At 56.6% G+C, this 17,751-nt stretch overlaps 2 protein-coding genes across 4 annotated transcripts in view; both read left to right on the forward strand.

The window, feature by feature from the left end:
* The window catches only part of LOC101093982 (coronin-7), a 56,816-nt gene extending 48,775 nt beyond the window's left edge, over positions 1-8,041 (forward strand). For both annotated transcript variants that reach the window (XM_023246553.2, XM_045048178.1), the window contains 18 exons: positions 361-418; positions 537-682; positions 765-857; positions 1,014-1,145; positions 1,603-1,729; positions 1,946-2,121; positions 2,634-2,742; positions 2,851-2,937; positions 3,018-3,160; positions 3,238-3,342; positions 3,422-3,507; positions 4,253-4,394; positions 4,489-4,578; positions 5,413-5,529; positions 6,039-6,174; positions 6,595-6,686; positions 7,216-7,302; positions 7,415-8,041. In XM_023246553.2, coding sequence (XP_023102321.1) covers positions 361-418; positions 537-682; positions 765-857; positions 1,014-1,145; positions 1,603-1,729; positions 1,946-2,121; positions 2,634-2,742; positions 2,851-2,937; positions 3,018-3,160; positions 3,238-3,342; positions 3,422-3,507; positions 4,253-4,394; positions 4,489-4,578; positions 5,413-5,529; positions 6,039-6,174; positions 6,595-6,686; positions 7,216-7,302; positions 7,415-7,420 — 1,932 coding nt within the window. In that variant the 3' untranslated portion in view covers positions 7,421-8,041. The remainder of the gene's footprint in view (positions 1-360; positions 419-536; positions 683-764; positions 858-1,013; positions 1,146-1,602; positions 1,730-1,945; positions 2,122-2,633; positions 2,743-2,850; positions 2,938-3,017; positions 3,161-3,237; positions 3,343-3,421; positions 3,508-4,252; positions 4,395-4,488; positions 4,579-5,412; positions 5,530-6,038; positions 6,175-6,594; positions 6,687-7,215; positions 7,303-7,414) is intronic.
* A 2,092-nt stretch (positions 8,042-10,133) lies between these two features.
* PAM16 (presequence translocase associated motor 16) lies at positions 10,134-17,750 on the forward strand. 2 transcript variants are annotated; one of them, XM_006942388.5, is made up of 5 exons: positions 10,134-10,290; positions 15,592-15,676; positions 16,528-16,664; positions 17,060-17,125; positions 17,594-17,750. In XM_006942388.5, the coding sequence occupies exons 1-5, from the start codon at positions 10,288-10,290 to the stop codon at positions 17,678-17,680; spliced, it is 378 nt and encodes a 125-aa protein (XP_006942450.3). In that variant the 5' UTR covers positions 10,134-10,287; the 3' UTR covers positions 17,681-17,750. The 2 variants fall into 2 exon arrangements, with proteins under 2 accessions (XP_006942450.3, XP_019676590.3); XM_019821031.3 differs by lacking the exon at positions 10,134-10,290 and adding an exon at positions 12,465-12,518.
* The last annotated feature ends 1 nt before the right edge of the window (position 17,751 follows it).

Raw genomic sequence — 17,751 nt, forward strand, 5'->3', positions numbered from 1 at the left:
AGTGCCCACCCACATCAGCCCCCAGGGCGGCCAGGCCAGGCCCCAACCTTCGACCTAGCTGGCCTGCTGGGAGATAGCAGGATGCCCTCCACCTCTGCCAGGCTGAGTGGCCTTCAGGTTGGCGTGACCGTAATTCCCAAGAATGTCAGCTTTGTGGACAAGGCCAACAATCAAGCAGTGTTAGCTCACAGCGGGCGTTCTGTAAGCCCCGAAGCCGCCCTGTTCTTACTCCGTGTGCAGTGAAGTCTACCGAGGAACTCAGCCCAGAGCGCGGGGGTGGGAGCCGGTGTCTGATCTGGAGCACATGCGAGGCCACCAGGGTGCGGGTGGTGAGTGGCGCTCAGTCTGGGCTCCTTTCAGGGTGATAGTCAGTTGTATTGCTACGAGGTGACCCCGCAGCAGCCAGCGCTGAGCCCAGGTAAGCCCTGTTCCCTCCTCCCCGTCCCCCTGCCTTCCCTCCCCCACCTCCCTGACTCTCTTCCCATGCTCCCCACCCCCGCATCTCCCCACCTGTCTTCCCATGCTGTCCCCCACAGTGACGCAGTGCCTCCTTGAGAGTGTGCTGAGGGGCGCGGCTCTTGTGCCCCGGCGGGCGCTGGCTGTCATGGGCTGTGAGGTGCTCCGTGTCCTGCAGCTGAGCGACACGGCCATCGTGCCTGTCAGCTACCACGTGCCTCGCAAGGTGAGGGGGACCTGGGTGAGGGGCTGGGAAGGTCTAGGGGGCCTAGACCTGACTGGCCACGTACGTCCCCATCTGCCAACAGGCTGTGGAGTTCCATGAGGACCTGTTCCCGGACACCGCAGGCTGCATCCCTGCCTCCGACCCCCATGCCTGGTGGGTGGGGAGCAACCAGCAGGTAGGGGCCCTCACCCTTGCCCTCCAGCTTGGCTGGCCACTCCCAGCCTCCACCTGCCCCACGCATGACCCCACAGTCCAGCTGTATGAACTCAGCTGCCCTGTGTCTCCCTCCTTGTCCCTATCCCCTGCCTGGGACACCACGTTCTTCTCTCAGGTGCAGAAGGTTAGCCTCCACCCAGCTCGGCGGCCCCACCTCAGCTTCACTTCCTGCCTGGTGCCCCCTGCGGAGCCCTCCCCGGACCAGGCCCAGCCTGCAGACACTCCTGCGGGTGATGCGGATCCCAGCGTGAGTGCCAGGGCGGTCTTCCTTTCCTCTCCATCCTGCCACCATCCTGGTGCCTAAGTCAAAGCTGCCAAGTGTGTTCGCCTGCCTGAGGGTCTCTGAGCCTTTTGTAGTCATCATCAAGCATAACAGAGACAGAAACATGTGAAGCACAAACAAAGAACTTCATGCTGTTCTCCAAATTGAGCAAACCCTTAAAAAGCCAGACTTTCACAGAAAAATCTAGGTTTCTGGTTTCTCTTGAAGTACTGGCAGATGTTAACCATACGGGGCCTGCCTGTTCTCCTACCAAGCCAGGAGTTGGCAGCTGCCACCCACTGTCCCCACCGTCTGAAGTTTAGCTTGCCCTGCATGTCCCATAGCTTGGGAGGTGGGGCCCAGAGTGATGACCCCAGTGCCCCTTTCTCTCTGGCCAAGAAACTGGGGGCCTGCTGGCTGACCCAGGGTGTTTCTCCCCCAGGAGGGCTTCTCTTCCCCTCTCAGCTCGCTGACCTCCCCCTCCACACCCTCCAGCCTGGGGCCCTCGCTCTCTAGCACCAGTGGTATCGGCACCAGCCCCAGCCAGAGATCCCTACAGAGCCTGCTGGGTAAGTGCATCAGGGCAGGAGCTAACCCAGTCTACATCTGCTCCCCTCCTGGTGGGGTCACCTGTCCTTGTGGGATGGAGTAAGTCTGCAGTAAGAGGGCAGCCTCGATGTTCTCTGGAGGCCTGGGCACAGGTCATGCACCCTCCTGCTGTGATGTGAACAGGCAGGCCGGTGGGCAGGGCATTCTCATGTGGCTCCATCCCTGCCGCCTGCCAGGCCCCAGTTCCAAGTTCCGCCATGCTCAGGGCACCGTCCTGCACCGAGACAGCCACATCACCAACCTCAAGGGGCTCAACCTCACCACGCCTGGCGAGAGCGATGGGTTCTGTGCCAACCGGCTTCGTGTGGCTGTGCCCTTGCTCAGCAGTGGCGGGCAGGTGGCTGTGCTCGAGGTGAGAGACCCCACTCACATGGTGCCCTCCCAGGGCCCTGCAAGAAGTTAAGGGCCTTGGGTACCCACACCAGCTCATACTCTCTGAGCACACACTATGTGCCAAGCACCTGCCAGCATCCCCTTTGATCTTCCCAGCTGTCCTGCGGGGATACCACTCTTATCCCCATTTTACAGATGGATGAAAGCAGTGAGGCACAGAGAGGCTTAGTGACCTGTCAGGTCACACAGCTGTGTAAGTGGTGGAGCTGGGATTCGAACCCAGGCTGCCTGAGCCCCAAGCCTGAGCTCTTTCCACCACTCCACGCTGTCCCCCTCGCTTTCCGGGACACAAAGTTGGCGCTTGGGGCTCAGAGCACAAGGCGGCTGAGGCAGAGAGCTTGGGCCACCCGGCAGTGGGGCATCAGCTGCAGAAGGTGGGGGGCCCAGGCGTGCTGCTTGCCCTGCAGACCCTGGGGACCGAGCTCTCCTGCCTGTTACTGATGGGCCTGCGGGTGGGGTTATCTCCCACAGCTGCGGAAGCCTGGCCGCCTGCCCGACACAGCACTGCCCACTATGCAGAATGGCGCAGCTGTGACTGATCTGGCCTGGGACCCCTTTGACCCCTACCGCCTCGCTGTGGGTAAGGAGGCTCGTCGCTAGGCTCAAGGGAGGGCCCAGGGGTGTGAATGAGGGTAGGGGGAGCCCAGAGGTCTTGGGCACAGCAGTGATGAGCCAGCACTCTCTTCAGGTGGGGAGGATGCCAGGATCCGACTGTGGCGGGTGCCCCCAGAGGGCCTGGAGGAGGTGCTCACGACACCTGAGGCCGTGCTCACAGGTCAGGTGGGCCAGGGTGGGGGCTGGGAGACAGGCAGTGGCTCCTGAGGAACTCAGCATTACTCCCTGCCTCACCCCCAGGCCACACAGAGAAGATCTACTCTCTGCGCTTCCACCCGCTGGCAGCCGATGTGCTGGCCTCCTCTTCCTATGACCTGACCATTCGGATCTGGGACCTTAAGGCCAGAGCTGAGCGGCTGAGGCTGCAGGGCCATCGGGACCAGGTAGGACATCTGTGGGAGCAGGCGCCCAGCCACAGGCTGAGAGGCCGCCTCTCACATCCATCCACATCTGCCTCCAGATCTTCGGCCTGGCCTGGAGTCCCGACGGACAGCATCTGGCCACTGTCTGCAAGGATGGGCACCTGCGGGTCTATGAGCCCCGGGGTGGCCCTGAGCCCCTGCAGGTGAGCAAGAGGCAATGAGGGCAGCCTTCAGACCTGACTGAGGGTCCGCTGCTGGCCCTCATGTGCTGTATCCCAACAGGAAGGCCCAGGGCCTGAGGGGGCCCGTGGAGCCCGCATTGTCTGGGTGTGTGACGGTCACTGTCTGCTGGTGTCCGGCTTTGACAGGTGAGGACTCAGGACTACCATCCCCACCCCCAGACTTAAGCAGCTAATTGTGTCCTTTTTCCCCAGACACACATACACATGTTAGGCATCAGAAGCTGTTCCTGCTACTCACTTATTGGGTGCATGGATGGATGGATGGGTTGGTGGGTAGGTTAGTGGATGGATGGGAGGGAGGGAGACCCAGAGGGATGAGAGCCATACCTACTGCCTGGAGCCCATGCCTGGCATGGACCGGGTGAAAAGCATGAAACAACCAAGCCTAGTGGAGAGGCCCGAGGGAGAGTATTTGGCACATTGGAGGAGGGATCAGGGAGGGCCTCCTAAGGTAGATGTCATCTGAACTGAGTCACAAAGGAGCTAGTAGCCAGAAATCCAGAGGAGAGGGCATTCAAGTGTGGGTGGAAAGGCTAGGAGGCTGACCAGCCTGGCTGGAGCAGAGAATGACAAGCAGAATATGGGGAGAGAAGTACAGACAGCAGGCCACAGTGGCCATGAGACCCATGCTGGTGGAGGATCGGAGAACAGCAGAGGGAGCATTAGTAGGGGACGAGGCCAGCAGGTTAGGCCACTGTTGCGGGAGACCGGAGACAGTAGTTCTGAGACCTGGGTCAGGAAAGAGAAGGGACAGAGGCACTCCTCAGGTGTCGAAGCCTGACAGGATCAGGGTCCTTGCTAGAGTCCTTTCCCTGACTCAGGTCCCTGCAGCTCTAAGGACCTGCTTCTGCTCCTGGGGTCTCCCTTGCAGCCGAAGTGAGCGCCAGCTACTCCTGTACCCCGCCAAGGCTGTGGCCGGTGGCCCTTTGGCAGTGCTGGGGCTGGATGTGGCTCCCTCAACCCTGCTTCCCAGCTATGACCCGGACACCAGCCTGGTGCTACTCACGGGCAAGGTGGGCTGGAGCGTGCAGGCGGGGGTGGTGGGCAGGTGAAAGGTGGGGAGAAAGGCAGCTTTAGCTGGCTGCCTCACTCTTGCCACCCACCCAGGGCGACACCCGTGTGTTCCTATACGAGCTGCTCCCAGAGGCTCCTTTCTTCCTGGAGTGCAATAGCTTCACATCGCCTGACCCCCACAAGGTGAGCCTGTGCGCCCTCCCTGGTCCTCCTGGTGGGTGCGACACGGGGCTCCCCTGCCCTCTCCTGGCCAGATGGGGAAGTGCAGGGGCCTGTCGGGTCAGCAGGTCACTGGGCCAGGGTGTGCCCAGCAGCTGTCAGGAGCTGGTTGTTAAACTCCACCATTATTAGAAATTAAACTATAAAACCTTAAGTTAAATGAACCTACAAGTAAATTACATTGAAAACCTAGGCAGTAAACATTCAATGTATCACTTCTTAATTATTTTACCTGATTTTATGGTTTTTTTGTGCCGTCGAGGCTACTTACACCTGTGGGCTCTGCCAGTGGATAGACTAGATGCTGCTACCACACATGTGTTCCCCATTCTGCATTCAACAAGTCATGTTGGTGGTGAGAAATCACCATGGTGGGTTCTTACAACATGGAAATAGGCTAGTCAGAGCTACAAAACGGCATTTTTCCTCCAGAGAGCTACTTGTTAAAGATTTTTTAAAAATGTTTTTTATTTATTTTGAAAGAGAGAGAGAGTGTGTGTGTGTGTGTGTGTGAGTGGGAGAGGGGCAGAGAGAGAATCCTAAGCAGGCCCCGCACTGTGTGCTCAGAGCCCGATACCAGGGCTCGAACCAATGAACTGTGAGATTGTGACCTGAGCCGAGATCAAGAGTTGGAAGCTTACTGACTGAGCCCCCCAGGCGCCCCTCCAGAGAGCTAGTTGTTAAGCATCTGCTAGCATGCTCCCATTCAGGGATGGGCCTTGGTTCTGGTGGTCCTAAGTAGGGGTGTTGGCAGTCTCTGGGGGTGCAGGTGTCCACTCAGATCCCCCTGCTCTCCAGGGTTTCGTCCTCTTGCCCAAGACAGAGTGTGACGTCCAGGAAGTAGAGTTTGCCCGATGCCTGCGGCTTCGCCAGACCTCCCTGGAGCCCGTTGCCTTCCGTCTACCCCGAGTCAGGGTGAGGTTGGGGGCCTGACACCCCAACACCTAGTCCTCCTTCCCAGTACCTGTAATTTTTCTTTTAATCTTTGTATACATCTATTTATTTTTGGAGAGAGAGAGAATACGTGAGCAGGGGAGGGACAGAGAGAGAGAGAGTCACAGAATTCAAAGCAGGCTCCAGGCTCTAAGCTGTCAGCACAGAGTCCAACGCAGGGCTTGAACTCACGAACCGTGAGATCATGACCGGAGCTGAAGTCAGACACTTAACTGACTGAGCCACCCAGGCGCCTCCCCACCCCCACCAGTCCCCATAAAAGGGGCTTTGGGGCCCGACTGGCCCTGTCACCAAACTATCCCACTCACTGCTCTTTGGGGTGCCGGTTCCCTTATTCTGCTGAGATTCTGAAACTGGCAGAAACCCCAGAGTGGGCCCCGGATCTTACCTTACCCCCTTCCGAAGGGATGCTGATGCACCTTGGGCCTCTGGTAGGTGCCCCAGGGTAGCCCCTTTGTTCTTCCCTACAGAAAGAGTTCTTCCAGGATGATGTGTTCCCAGACACGGCCATGAGCTGGGAGCCGGTGCTCAGTGCGAAGGCCTGGCTGGGAGGTGCTAATGGGCAGCCCCGGCTGATCAGCCTACAGCCCCCTGGCATGACCCCAGGTAGGCTGAGGAGCTGGGGGGGTGGCAAGTAGGAAGCAGGGAAGTGAGTGGTGGCGGGGGGAGGGCTGGAGAAGGGATCGAAAGGTCAAGTCCAAAATTCCTCCCCCCCCATCTCCCTGTCACACAGAAACCTCTGATGTTTCCAAGGATGGGGTGTTTGCATTTCCAGGCTCATACTCTGAGCCTTTCGAGGGCAGGGCCCAGGGTTTGTGTTTCCATCACAGTTCCCACCCCTGATGTGCGCACATACGCTACATGGTGCCCACGGCAGCCTTGTGAGCAGAGGGTGGGGCAGCTGTTATTACCCTCTCTGGGGTCTCCGCCACAGGATTCCCTAGGGAATGGTACCAAAGGGTTGGGCAAGGAGTCCTCACCGAGGGGATTCTCTGATGTCTGATGCCTGTCCCTGCCCTACCCCAGTGAGCCAGGCACCCCGTGAAGCCCCTGCCCGTCGGGCCCCGTCCTCAGCACTGTACCTGGAAGAGAAGTCAGATGAGCAAAAGAAGGAAGAGGTAGGTAGGCATGGGAGGGGGTTGACCAGTATGGCGCACACAGAGTCCTGGCCGTACCTAATGACTGCCCTTCGGTTGTCTGTCCAACCCAGGCTGGGACAGGAGCCAGGGTCACACACCTCTCTCGATTGGGCAGCTTACTGGGGGAGACCTTCCAGAGCCCTGAAGTGGACCCATGGGGCACGGGACTCAGGAATCCAGGGAAGGGCAGAAGGAGGCCCCCCTCTGGCCTGGCCCATCCTAAACAGAGCCAAGGGTTTGGGACCCAAGTGCATTTGGGGCCCTGGTGCACATCTGAGCATCTGAGGCAGTGTGCAGACTCCAGTGCTGCGTGGCACAGAGTCTGTCTCTGGCTCCCTAATATTGGTCGAAGTGTATTTTTTTGTGAAAACCATCCCCTTTGTCAGGGCTCTGATGAACATGGCTCTTTCACACCCTTGACCGGGTTCAAACTGTGAAGTCCTGTGTTCCTGGGCTTAGCGGTCCTATTCTATTCCCTTGCCACCTCTTCTTCTGTCCACTCTTCTAGCTGCTCAGTGCCATGGTGGCAAAGCTGGGGAACCGCGAGGACCCGCTCCCTCAGGACTCCTTTGAAGGTGTGGACGAGGATGAGTGGGTGAGTAGATGAGAGGGCCCTGGCATCCCCTCCGTCCGTCCCTCACCCTGCAGCCTGCGACACCCCCCTTCTCAGACCTCTCAACTCCCTCCGACTTGGTTTATCTCCCCAGGACTAGACTGCCCACCAGCCACCTCTGGCCTCACCTGCTGCCGCCACCTCCCAGAACCACCTGATGCGCCCGCTGCGCACCTCCGGTCTCCCCCTCAAACTGGAAGATGCCTCGTGGCCCTGGCACACCTCCTCCCCAAAGCCCTGACTTCCTTTGGGCCTTGGGCACTTCCAAGGCCTCTAGGTCCCGCTGCAACTCCCATGGATTGTCTGCACCTCTGCTTTCCCTGGGACTGGCTGCTTCTCCTCAGCTGCCTGCTAGCATGTGGAGCCAGGGGCATGGGAGCGCGGTGGGCTGGGAGTGCTGAGGGGTTAGTAGACGTCCCTGGGCTGGTCCCAGCCTGGGCTGGCTTTGCCCAGCACCTTCACTTAGCGCGGGCAACATCCCATCTTGCCTGCTGCCCCCACTTCCAGGTAAGAGCCTTGGGGGCTGGCCCCCTGCCAGGCCGTTTGGCACAGCACCAGCCTCATGGGCCAGGGACCAGTTGCCCTCCTCCCCAGGTTTGAAACCAGGAGAAGGGGGACATCACGGAGCTGATGGCCCAGTTAAGGGCGGGGTGTGAGCCCCTCAGGGACTGGCCTGAATATACCCTGGATGTTTTCAGCAATTAAACTTTTCTGAGCTGGCTACCTCTTGTGCTGCTGTGGTCTCTTGCTGACTGCGAGAGTTCGGGGACAGGAGTATGGGTGAAGGCGGTTTGGCCCTGGGTTCCCCCTTGTTCCAGGCCTCACTTTGCTCCTCAGGCCTTTTCAGCTGCTATGAGTTGGTTCATTCACCCAACACATAGATACCCAACAGTGGTCTGGATGGTAGATACGGTAAGGGACAGGAGAAACCAGGCCTCTCAAGGCACATGTCATTGTCCTCCTGTGCAGGGGAGCCAGACTGTGTGCAAGTAAGCAAACTGTGAAGAGAGACATAAAGAAGACAAATTAGAGGCACCTGGCTGGTGTAGTTGGTAAAGTGTGCGACTCCTAACCTCGGGGTTGCGTGTTTGAGCCCCACGTTGCGCATAGAGATTACTTAACCACAAATATATACATAAGGAAGACAAATTATGTGAAGCAGAGCAGCAGAGATACAGACGAAGCAGGGTGTTCAGTCTGAGAGGTGACCTTTATGCTGAGAGCTGAGACCTGAAGGTCAGTGAGCCACAGAGCCATGAGTATGTTTCAGACGAAAGTCAGGTGGCCACAGCACTGAGGGAAGAAAGAATTTGAAGAGTTGGAGGAAAGGAAAGGGCAGTGGTCCGGGACATAGCACAAGGCAGTCTGACTTAACGTTCATTGAACAACCATGTGTTGGGTACCTTCCATGTGCCAGCCACCCTTCTGGGTGCTGAAGTTCAAGAGTGGGGAAAAGAGAAAAGTCCTGCCCACCAGGGATACACATTCTAGTTGCAGGTACAAGTTATAAACAATAAACATAAAGTACATGAATTATGCCTGGGTGGCTCAATTGGTTAACCGGCTAACTTCAGCTCAGGTTGTGATCTCACAGTTGCTGAGTTCAAGCCTCAAGGCCAGCTCTGTGCTGCCAGCTCAGAGCCTGAAGCCTGCTTGGGATTCTGTGTCTCCCTCTCTGCCCCTCTCCCACTCCTGTTCTCTCTCTCTCTCTCTCTCTCTCTCTCTCTCTCTCTCCCTCTCTCAAAAATTAAAAAAAACAATTTTTTTTTTAAAGATGATTAAGAACTTCCGGGAAAAAAAATAGAGGGGACCAAGAATGGTACTTTAAGTCAGACACAAAAAGCCACATATAGTTGGATTGTCTTTCCAGGAGATGTTCAGAACAGACAAATCCATAGGGACGGAACAAAGATTAGTGGTGGCCAGGCGCAGGGGGATGGGGCAGGGGCATTGGTTACTAATGCGCAGGAATTTTTTTGAGGGGTTGATGAAAATGTTGTGGTGTCCTTGTGGTGATGGTTGCACAACTCTGTGACTATACTAAAAAGCACTGAATTGTGCACTTTAAAATGGTGAATTGGATGGTGTGTGGATTTTATTTCAATAAAGCTGTTATTGGGGCGCCTGGGTGGCGCAGTCGGTTAAGCGTCCGACTTCAGCCAGGTCACGATCTCGCGGTCCATGAGTTCGAGCCCCGCGTCGGGCTCTGGGCTGATGGCTCAGAGCCTGGAGCCTGCTTCCGATTCTGTGTCTCCCTCTCTCTCTGCCCCTCCCCCGTTCATGCTCTGTCTCTCTCGGTCCCAAAAATAAATAAACGTTGAAAAAAAAAATTAAAAAAAAAAAAAGCTGTTACTATAAAATAATGCAGGACAAGGTTCAGCGTTGGTAGGGGATCGGGGTGTGCCTTGTTGAGAAGATGACACTTGAGCAAGAACTTGAAGGAGGGGGCAGTGAGAGGTCCTTCCCAGAGTAGAGGGACCCTAGCATGAAACTTATTTTGAAGTTTCCTGTTTTCTTATATATTTGTGAGACTTTGGCATCCAACTCCTTATGTTCGTGGGGTGTCGTATGTTTATTGCATATCTTTTAGTACCAAATATTTTGGCAAAATCAAGGGAAGAAATTGCTCCGCATTTGACAGATGTATTTATTCTGTGGCATCTGGCACAGCGGGTAAGGGCGAAGGGCCGGGGCGAGGGCCAGGGTGAGTCCTGGGACCGCCCATCGCCCGCCCATCGCCCGTCCCCGGTAGTCTTGCGAACCGGAGCTCGGGGCCGACTCCGCCTCTGGTTCCGCCTACGGATTACGTCAAGGCACACCCCGCCTTCCGGAGGGCACAGTACGCATGCTTTGTGCGGCGTCACGCACGCGCTCTCTCCCTTGACCTGTGACCCGCCGGCCGCCCTTGAGCTGGGGGCCGCGGGGCCAGGAAGCAGCAGCTCACGACCCCGAGTCAGAGCGGCCACCATGGTGAGGCCCGAGATGGGCGCTGCCCGGGGGCGGGGGGGCCGTCTCGGAGCCGGGTCAGGGGCGGCGAGCTGCGGCCGGGCTGCGGGAGCCGCGCGCCGCCTCGTGCCGGACGGGAAGCGGGGTCCGGGGGCGTCGTACCGGGAGGACCGCTACGGGCGCTGGCGGCCTCCGGGCGACGGAGAGTCGTTTGGCCGGAAAGCAGGGAGGGCCTGGCCGGCCGCAAAATGCCCAGCAAGTGCGGTCGTGGGCTCCAGCCCATGAGCGCACAGCCCCAGCGGGAGGCTAGGGCCGACCCGGGAGCCCCGTCTTGGCCCCGCAGGTAGTTGGTGGTGTCGCCCTATTATTGTTCCCCTTTCGCAGCTGACCAACGCTCTCCGAGACTTTGCCAAGGAAGTGGCAGAGCTAGGGCTTGAACCAGGCCCCTCGACACCGAAAACTGAGCGTTTCTGCGGTACCATTGGCACTTGGAGCCAATCCACAGACCTGGGCCACACTGGCTGCGACGGGTGCACCTGGAGACCCTATAAAAATGCATGGTCCTGAGCTCTGCCCTCGGAGGTTCTGTCAGTTCCCCAAGGGATTGAGGCAGTCAGTTTGGGGAACCATTTCTTACTATTAAGGATAAGGAAGCGGCTTGCAAGTGCCAGGCCCTGAGCTGAGGCTTTACGTGGGTTCTCTCGTGTAATGCTTATGAAGTTCGTACTGTCATTGTCCGCATTTCACAGCTAAGGAACCTGAATTTCAGAGTTTGATTCGTCTAGGGTCATTCATGCAGCAGTGTCTGGTTTTGAGCCCGGTTACTGCCATTTTTTGAGGACCCACAACGAACGGTTGAACTGGGTCCTTCTCATTTGTGCGTGTAACTTTGAGCCACCCTCAAGAGCAAAGTAAAAGGTTGCTCTGGGGGAGTTTGTATCCTAAAGGAGGAATCAGGCAGGTCTGTGAACTAGAACAGCATATTAGTAGGAAAAGATCGTGCTGTGGGAGGACAGACATGGTAGGAGCCTGGGAAGGTTTCACTTGGGGGGATGGGGGCAACGTGTTTAGTGTTTTATTTATTTTGAGAGAGAGGAGACAGAGCATATGAGTGGGGGGGGGTGCAGAGAATCTCAAGCAGGCTCCACACTGCCAACACAAAGCCCCGCATGGGGCTCGAACCCACGAACCATGAGATCATGACCTGAGCCAGAGTCCAGAGCCAGACGCTTAACCAGCTGAGCCACCCAGCGCCCCAGGCTGTGTTAAGTTTTGCAGGATGTTGGGTTTTGACTATCACGGCAATAGGATATTCAAAGTTAATGGCTCTCTTTTTTGGGGAGGGGTGGTGAAAATGTTCTGGAACTAGTAGTAGTCGTCCATGCATTTTAGTGTATTTACAGAGCTACACGAATACTCTAAAAAGCACTGAACACTTGACAAGAGTGATTTGTATGGTGTGTGAATTGCGAGCTGCAGACATTGGGGTAAAGAAGTCAGAGAGCTTGATCTCGAAGTAGGTGCGGAGAGAGGTGAGGGGAGAGAAGACCAGAGAAGTTGTCTGTAGCCAAAGCTGAGAACGCCTGACTGAAAAGTGGACTGGATTTGCCGGCAGTGGCAATGGCAGAATTGTGTGTGTCTTGGGGGATAGCTGAAGCCCTCCAGCAGAGGAAGTGGTAGGCGTTTGGAAACCCCGTCTGGGGGCATGGCATTGTTGCCGAAGGTGACCTGTTTAAGTGCCACGTTGATTCACATACCAGTGGGCTGCTGTGCCGGCCATAGGCGGGGACCCCAGGCGTAGATGTTCCTGACTGCCCTCCTGCTTAGTTGTGATGCCAGCAGCTGTTTGCGGGGGCTCTGGGTGAACAGAGCCCCCCTCCTATCTCAGTGGATCCTTGAGAAGGGAGTGAGTCTCAGTGAAAGTCTCTGCCCGCCAGCCCAAGAACCTGGAACTGGGCTTTGAAGGGAACATTGCACATCGGTCTGTCTGAAAGCCAGGTCCCTCCTTGATGCACTTAACATGAGATAAGCCACATTCCCGAGTGTCCCCAGATGCTTTCCTGTGGCCTTCTGCCCCACCTGCAGAGCTTTGGTCCTTCACTGGGCTGTGTTCCTCAGATGAGAAAATGTATGTGTCCTCCACAGTGGGTTCCAGGCTTGGCGACCTGTGGCTCTGATCTCTGCAGCTTACCCTGAAGTTTGGCCTCAGTCGGATGCCATGGCAGCTGGTTGGTCTTCAGGCCCAAGTGTCAGTGAGTGGACTCTGGGATGTTTTAGGACTTTCTAGAAGAAACCTCACCCAGTGGCAGTCTTCTCCACCTCTTGTAGCTGGCAGAACTGTGAGCACATCTGACCCACAGCTGGCACTGGGTACTGAATAGGTGGATGAGAAACTTGGCTGTACTGCCTGGTCTCTAGACCACTGAGCACCAAGCAGGGTCTGGTCCAGAAGCAAGGTAGCTGCTGGGCTGCTGTGAACCTGCCACTGACTGTCCGCTTGGTTTTATGTGGATTGCCTCCTGAGGACCTTGCAGCCCCCCTATAAGGAGGGTATTGTTCTCCCCATGTTGCAGATAAGAGAATTGAGGTTCAGAGAGGTTGAGTAATTGGCCCAGGACCACACAGCTAGCAAGAAGACAAGCTGGGAGCCAGATTAGAGCTGCAAAGCAGCCCTCTCTCTCTTCTTCCATGCTGCTTTCCAGCTCCTTAGGAGTGTAGGCTGGCTTTTTGCAGCCTTTTCCTGTGAGGAATTAGTGGATCTATCAAATGAGTTGCCTTTTTGGGAAAAGCTTTGTTACTCCATAATGTCTGACCATTGTCAGGTTTTGTGAAACAGTGTATAATAAATGGAAACCAACATTTATTGAGTACCTATTGTATCAACAGGCTCCGTGCCAGGCAATTTACAAGCATTATCTCATTAAATCCCTGTGACAGCCCTATTTTGTCCCCATTTTACAGGTGAGAAAACTGAGGCTAAGGGGACCTGAGAACACGTTAGGAGCACACAGCTGGGGTTTGTACACGGGTGATCCCAAAGCTTGCCTGTATGAGCGCACATCATCCCCTGGAGATGCCCCCCACACGAACCTTGGTAGCCTCAGTGGACCAACCAGGCAGCTCCCTTGGTCAGTCAGGGTACCCTCTGAAACTAGAGGCTATCCCCACCTTTGCTGCAGCCATGGAGCTCTGGCAGCAGGAACGACAGGGACACCATGCCACTGTGGTTTGAAGCCTGCAGGGGTGGCTAGGGGGGCTGCCCAGTTACACTCTGAGTTTCTAAGGTTCGTTATTGAGCAACAGCCACCATCCCCGGCAGAGAAGTAAGTTGAAGGGTAGTGATGGGTGGAGCAGTGGCCTTGCCCCTAGGCGTGTGGCAGCAGGTGAAGGTGTGGTCTGAGGCCGAAGGGTGTGTAAGCCGTCACCTACTGGCCTGTCAGCCTCACTGTACCTCAGACAGGGCCAGCCGTCTATCTGGGAACCTCCAGTCCCACTTGGGAAGGGCTTTGGGCCTGGACGGAGAAGTTGGGAGGCTTCCCTCCCTCCAGTGCACACAGTATTGGTCTCGACTCCTCCTTGCACGCAGCCCCGCCCCTCCCTTTGATCCCTGGACAGAGCCTTCACTGAGCTTTGCTTTCTGGTGTGAAATAACAGGGCTTATGAAATTTCCATTTATGTGTGAAATCCAAACCCACTTCCATTTTTTAATTCCTGCTAATGTCCCAGAACCAACATCCCGCCCTGCCCATAAGGGCAAGTCCACTGGAAGCCGCACAAAGCCAATTCTGGAATCCAGATTCCCCTGGCATCTCACAAGCCCCTCTTTGGCCTCTGGGTTGAGTCCTTGGTCCTTGTCAGGTTGCTGAGTTGCCCTCCCTGCAGGATCCTCTGTGAGGTGGGCAGCCTGAGGATGCCATGGCAGAGAGTACCAATGTCAGGGTTTCCTGCCCACGTTCCCCTTGAGTACTAGCCGTGTCCTTGGGCTCGTCATTAAACCCTGCTGTGCCTTGGTGGCTTGAGGTCTTGGGTTAAATGGCACAGTGCCTGGCACCCAGGCTCAGTTGATACTTGCCGACTGATAGAACATCTAACTACCGACAAGTGCAAGAAAGAGTAAGGGAAACCACGGGCATGTGCCCCCTGAGCAGTGTCGGCCTGCAGTGAGCCCTGTCTGGGCCCTCTGCCCGCCCTCATTTGTACCATCGCACACACCGGTCATTTCCGGTGTGCTGTCTGTATCGTCTTTTCTCCATAAGGGCTGTACGTTTTCCCATCCCGGCCACCTTCTTAGTCTTCTCTCCAATGACCTTACAAGTCCCCTATGCTCTTGGCTGCTCCCGGGACGGCCTTTACACTTTTCTCCTGGTGGGCTCGCCCTGGTTCCTCTGCCTAGAAAGCCCCAGTATTCCCATTGTGATCCTCCCTGCCCTCGAAATCCAGCCCAGTAGAAATCTCATCTTTTTCCAGTGTCTCCATCTCATTCCTGAGGTTTCCTTCCATTGCCTTTCTATACTTCTGGTCATGCTTAATGAGGCTCTGTGTGCCCCTGTGGTGTGTTGAATCACGCGGTCTGGGAGTACAAAACCACCATGCTGTGCCCTGTAGAGGCTCCCCCTGCCAGGCCAGGCCAGGCCAGGCCAGGCGGTGTACGGGAACTCTGAGGGCACCGCAGGGTTCCGTGTGTCCTTGTGCTAAGCCAAGCTTAGCCGACTGTGCTGGTGTTTGAACCAGTGGAGGAACCGGTGACCAGTCCTGTTTTCCCTCACCAGTTAGTAGTCTTAAATGCCTCCCTAGTGGGCTTTTTGCTGCTGAAAGGTGGAGCCTCTTTTTCTCTTTTGTTGTGTTGATTGCAACCTTCGTGAATAGTCTTGGGAGAATTGGGGTGGCTCCAGGCTCCCTGAGTTTCCTGCTGGTAGAACAAAGGTTGGGACCTCCAGTCTCAGAAGCACTGGGTGAGTTAGTGGCAGTGGCTGGTCTGGGACCAGCCCCTGGTTCTGGCTCCAGGCCATAGTGTTCCTTTGGAAGCTTCTGTGCCCTGCAGCCCCTTTGTTTTAGCTGTTCTGTCCTCGGGTCTGAAGGCCAAGGGAGGGTCCCACTTGCCTCTGGGAACACCGGCAGGTCCACCCCAGCCAGCTCTCCAAAGAGCATCTGAAGCCACCCAAAGCAGAAGCCTTTTATCAAGGTAATTTGGATTAAGTTGCCTGAGGCTGCTGCCCTGGACTTCATTACCTCAGATCTCCAGAAGCCTTGCCACTCAGCAGCCATTTCCAGGGTCCCATCTCTGGAAAATGCAACCTGCTAACCAGGTACCTGCTTTGCCCACAGGCTAAATACCTGGCCCAGATCATTGTGATGGGGGTGCAGGTGGTGGGCAGGGCCTTTGCCCGAGCCCTGCGGCAGGAGTTTGCAGGTAAGTTTGAGCCCCAGTCTTCCCCTTGGGCTGGGAGCTCCTGCCCAGGTGAGATTTTCCTCTTGTGTATGGCCCCTCACCGTGGGTCCATTGTGATGCAAGGACCCTCTTCTGGCTGAGGTTCTGGCCGTCTGGGGCATTTCGTGGGGGTGGGGGTGGGGGTATTCTTGGACTTCCCGACATTCTCGTGAGAGGGAAAGCTGGTTGACTTGAACATTAAGGCAGGAATGGGCAAACTGGTTCACCTGACCACCTGTTTTTATAAGTAAAGTTTTATTGGAACACAGCCATACCCTCTGGCTACTTTCAAGATTCGAGCAGTTGCAAACCCAGATTTTAATTGGTGCGCAGAGCCTAAAATATTTATTCTTTGATCCTTTAAGAAAAAGTTTAGTGGACCCTGATTCTAGGGTCATTGAAAGGGAAGAGGTCACCTGAGCCACCTGCTTTGCTGGCCTAGGTAACTGATGGGCAGCCAAGTCTCAACTGAGCTATTCCTGCCTCTTCATACCTGTGTGGCTTCGCTCTGCTTCCCACTGTAGCCTAAAGCTCCCTAACTTGCTGTGCACTGGGGATGACAGGGCAGGGGAGAGGAGAGGAATAGAACCATCTTGTGGTCTAGGTTGGGGACCAGACCCTGCCCCTGTCCTTCAGTGGAGTAAATCTGTCCTCACTTCACCGTCCCCCACCGCCCACCCCCCAAAAAAAGCCATTCCTGGAGAAGAGATGTACCCTGTCCCTTGTGTGTGTCTTCTCCCGTGCCACCTGGCAGGCTGAGCTGCCCACTCGGAAGGCCCAAGGGGAACCTCTGGGCTGCTGAGGGCTGAGCACTCACCCATGTGTCTACATAGCCAGCCGGGCAGCAGCTGACGCTCGGGGACGTGCTGGACACCAGTCTGCAGCTGCCTCCAACCTGTCCGGCCTCAGCCTCCAGGAGGCACAGCAGATTCTCAATGTCTCCAAGCTGAGCCCCGAGGAGATCCAGAAGGTGAGGCCACTAGGCTGGCTCTGAGACAGGTCTTGCCTCAGAAGACCAGAAAGGGGGGGATCGGGCGGGAGGAGTCAGGCTACAAGGGTCTTCCAGAGTGAATGTGGCCTGGTAGAAAGGAGCAGGTGCTTGGACCCCTGAGTTACGGCAGCCGCTGTCACTCATTTGTTTTTAGGCCCAAAGCAGGCAGTGGCCGGGACAGAGCAGTTGGTGGTGGTAGACAAGCCCCTTCCCTCTGTGGGCACCTGTCCACCTCTCTGTCCCCCAGCAGTCACATGGGCATGCGGGGCGGCAGGGTTGAACCCTTTGGCTTTCCTTCTTTGTCATTTCCTAGCTCCCCCTGCCTCTGTAACCCAGAGCCTGCACACCCTCTCACCGTCTCCCCTCCCCTGCAGAACTACGAACACCTATTCAAGGTGAACGACAAATCCGTGGGTGGCTCCTTCTACCTGCAGTCCAAGGTGAGTGCTCTTTGATGCTGGGAGGGGACAAGTCCAGGGCCCTTCTCACTGGGGGGGGGTCCCTCATTCTCAGGCCCTTCAGAGCTTGGCAGGCAGGCAGGTGTGCCGGGCAGTCCCTGGTGTCCCAGCCTCAGGGAGGCCTCCCCTAGGCTGCCACTCCCTCTGGCTGCCTCAGCTCCCTGGGGCCCAGCCAGTTGGGCTGAAATGTCTGGGCCCTGTGTCACTCTGACAGTGGCCCTCCCAGCAGCCATGGCTGTGAGGGAACAGGACCACTGGCTGGTGAAGAGCAGGGTGTGCCCGGGCCCTGTCCCCCTGGGAATGCTGGGCACCCGTAAAGGAGGCACTTGTGTTTCCCAGGCTGTTGGCTCAGACATGCCCAGGGCTCTGCAGGGACTCGAAGCTGGAAGGACTGCGAAGGGCAGAGGCCCATCCCACTCACTGCCCTGCCTGATTCTAACTCCCTTCCAGGTGGTCCGAGCCAGGGAGCGCCTGCAGGAGGAGCTCAGAATCCAGGCCCAGGAGGACAGAGAGAAGGAGCAGATGCCCAAAACGTGACCACTTAGCCCCTCCTGCACCCTGCCCACCACCTCTAATTTATAGCTCGGTAATAAATGTCTTTTCCGCAT

Source organism: Felis catus, chromosome E3 (genome assembly GCF_018350175.1).
Source record: "Felis catus isolate Fca126 chromosome E3, F.catus_Fca126_mat1.0, whole genome shotgun sequence".
In the NCBI taxonomy this organism is placed as follows: domain Eukaryota; kingdom Metazoa; phylum Chordata; class Mammalia; order Carnivora; family Felidae; genus Felis; species Felis catus.

Bases quoted from the DNA above. Each gene is read 5' to 3' on its own strand.
- PAM16 (XM_019821031.3), top strand. From the start codon at position 12,480: ATGCCATGGCAGCTGGTTGGTCTTCAGGCCCAAGTGTCA. The intron at 16,665-17,059 runs GTGAGGCCACTA...CCTCCCCTGCAG, and splicing joins GCCCCGAGGAGATCCAGAAG to AACTACGAACACCTATTCAA. The intron at 17,126-17,593 runs GTGAGTGCTCTT...ACTCCCTTCCAG, and splicing joins CCTTCTACCTGCAGTCCAAG to GTGGTCCGAGCCAGGGAGCG.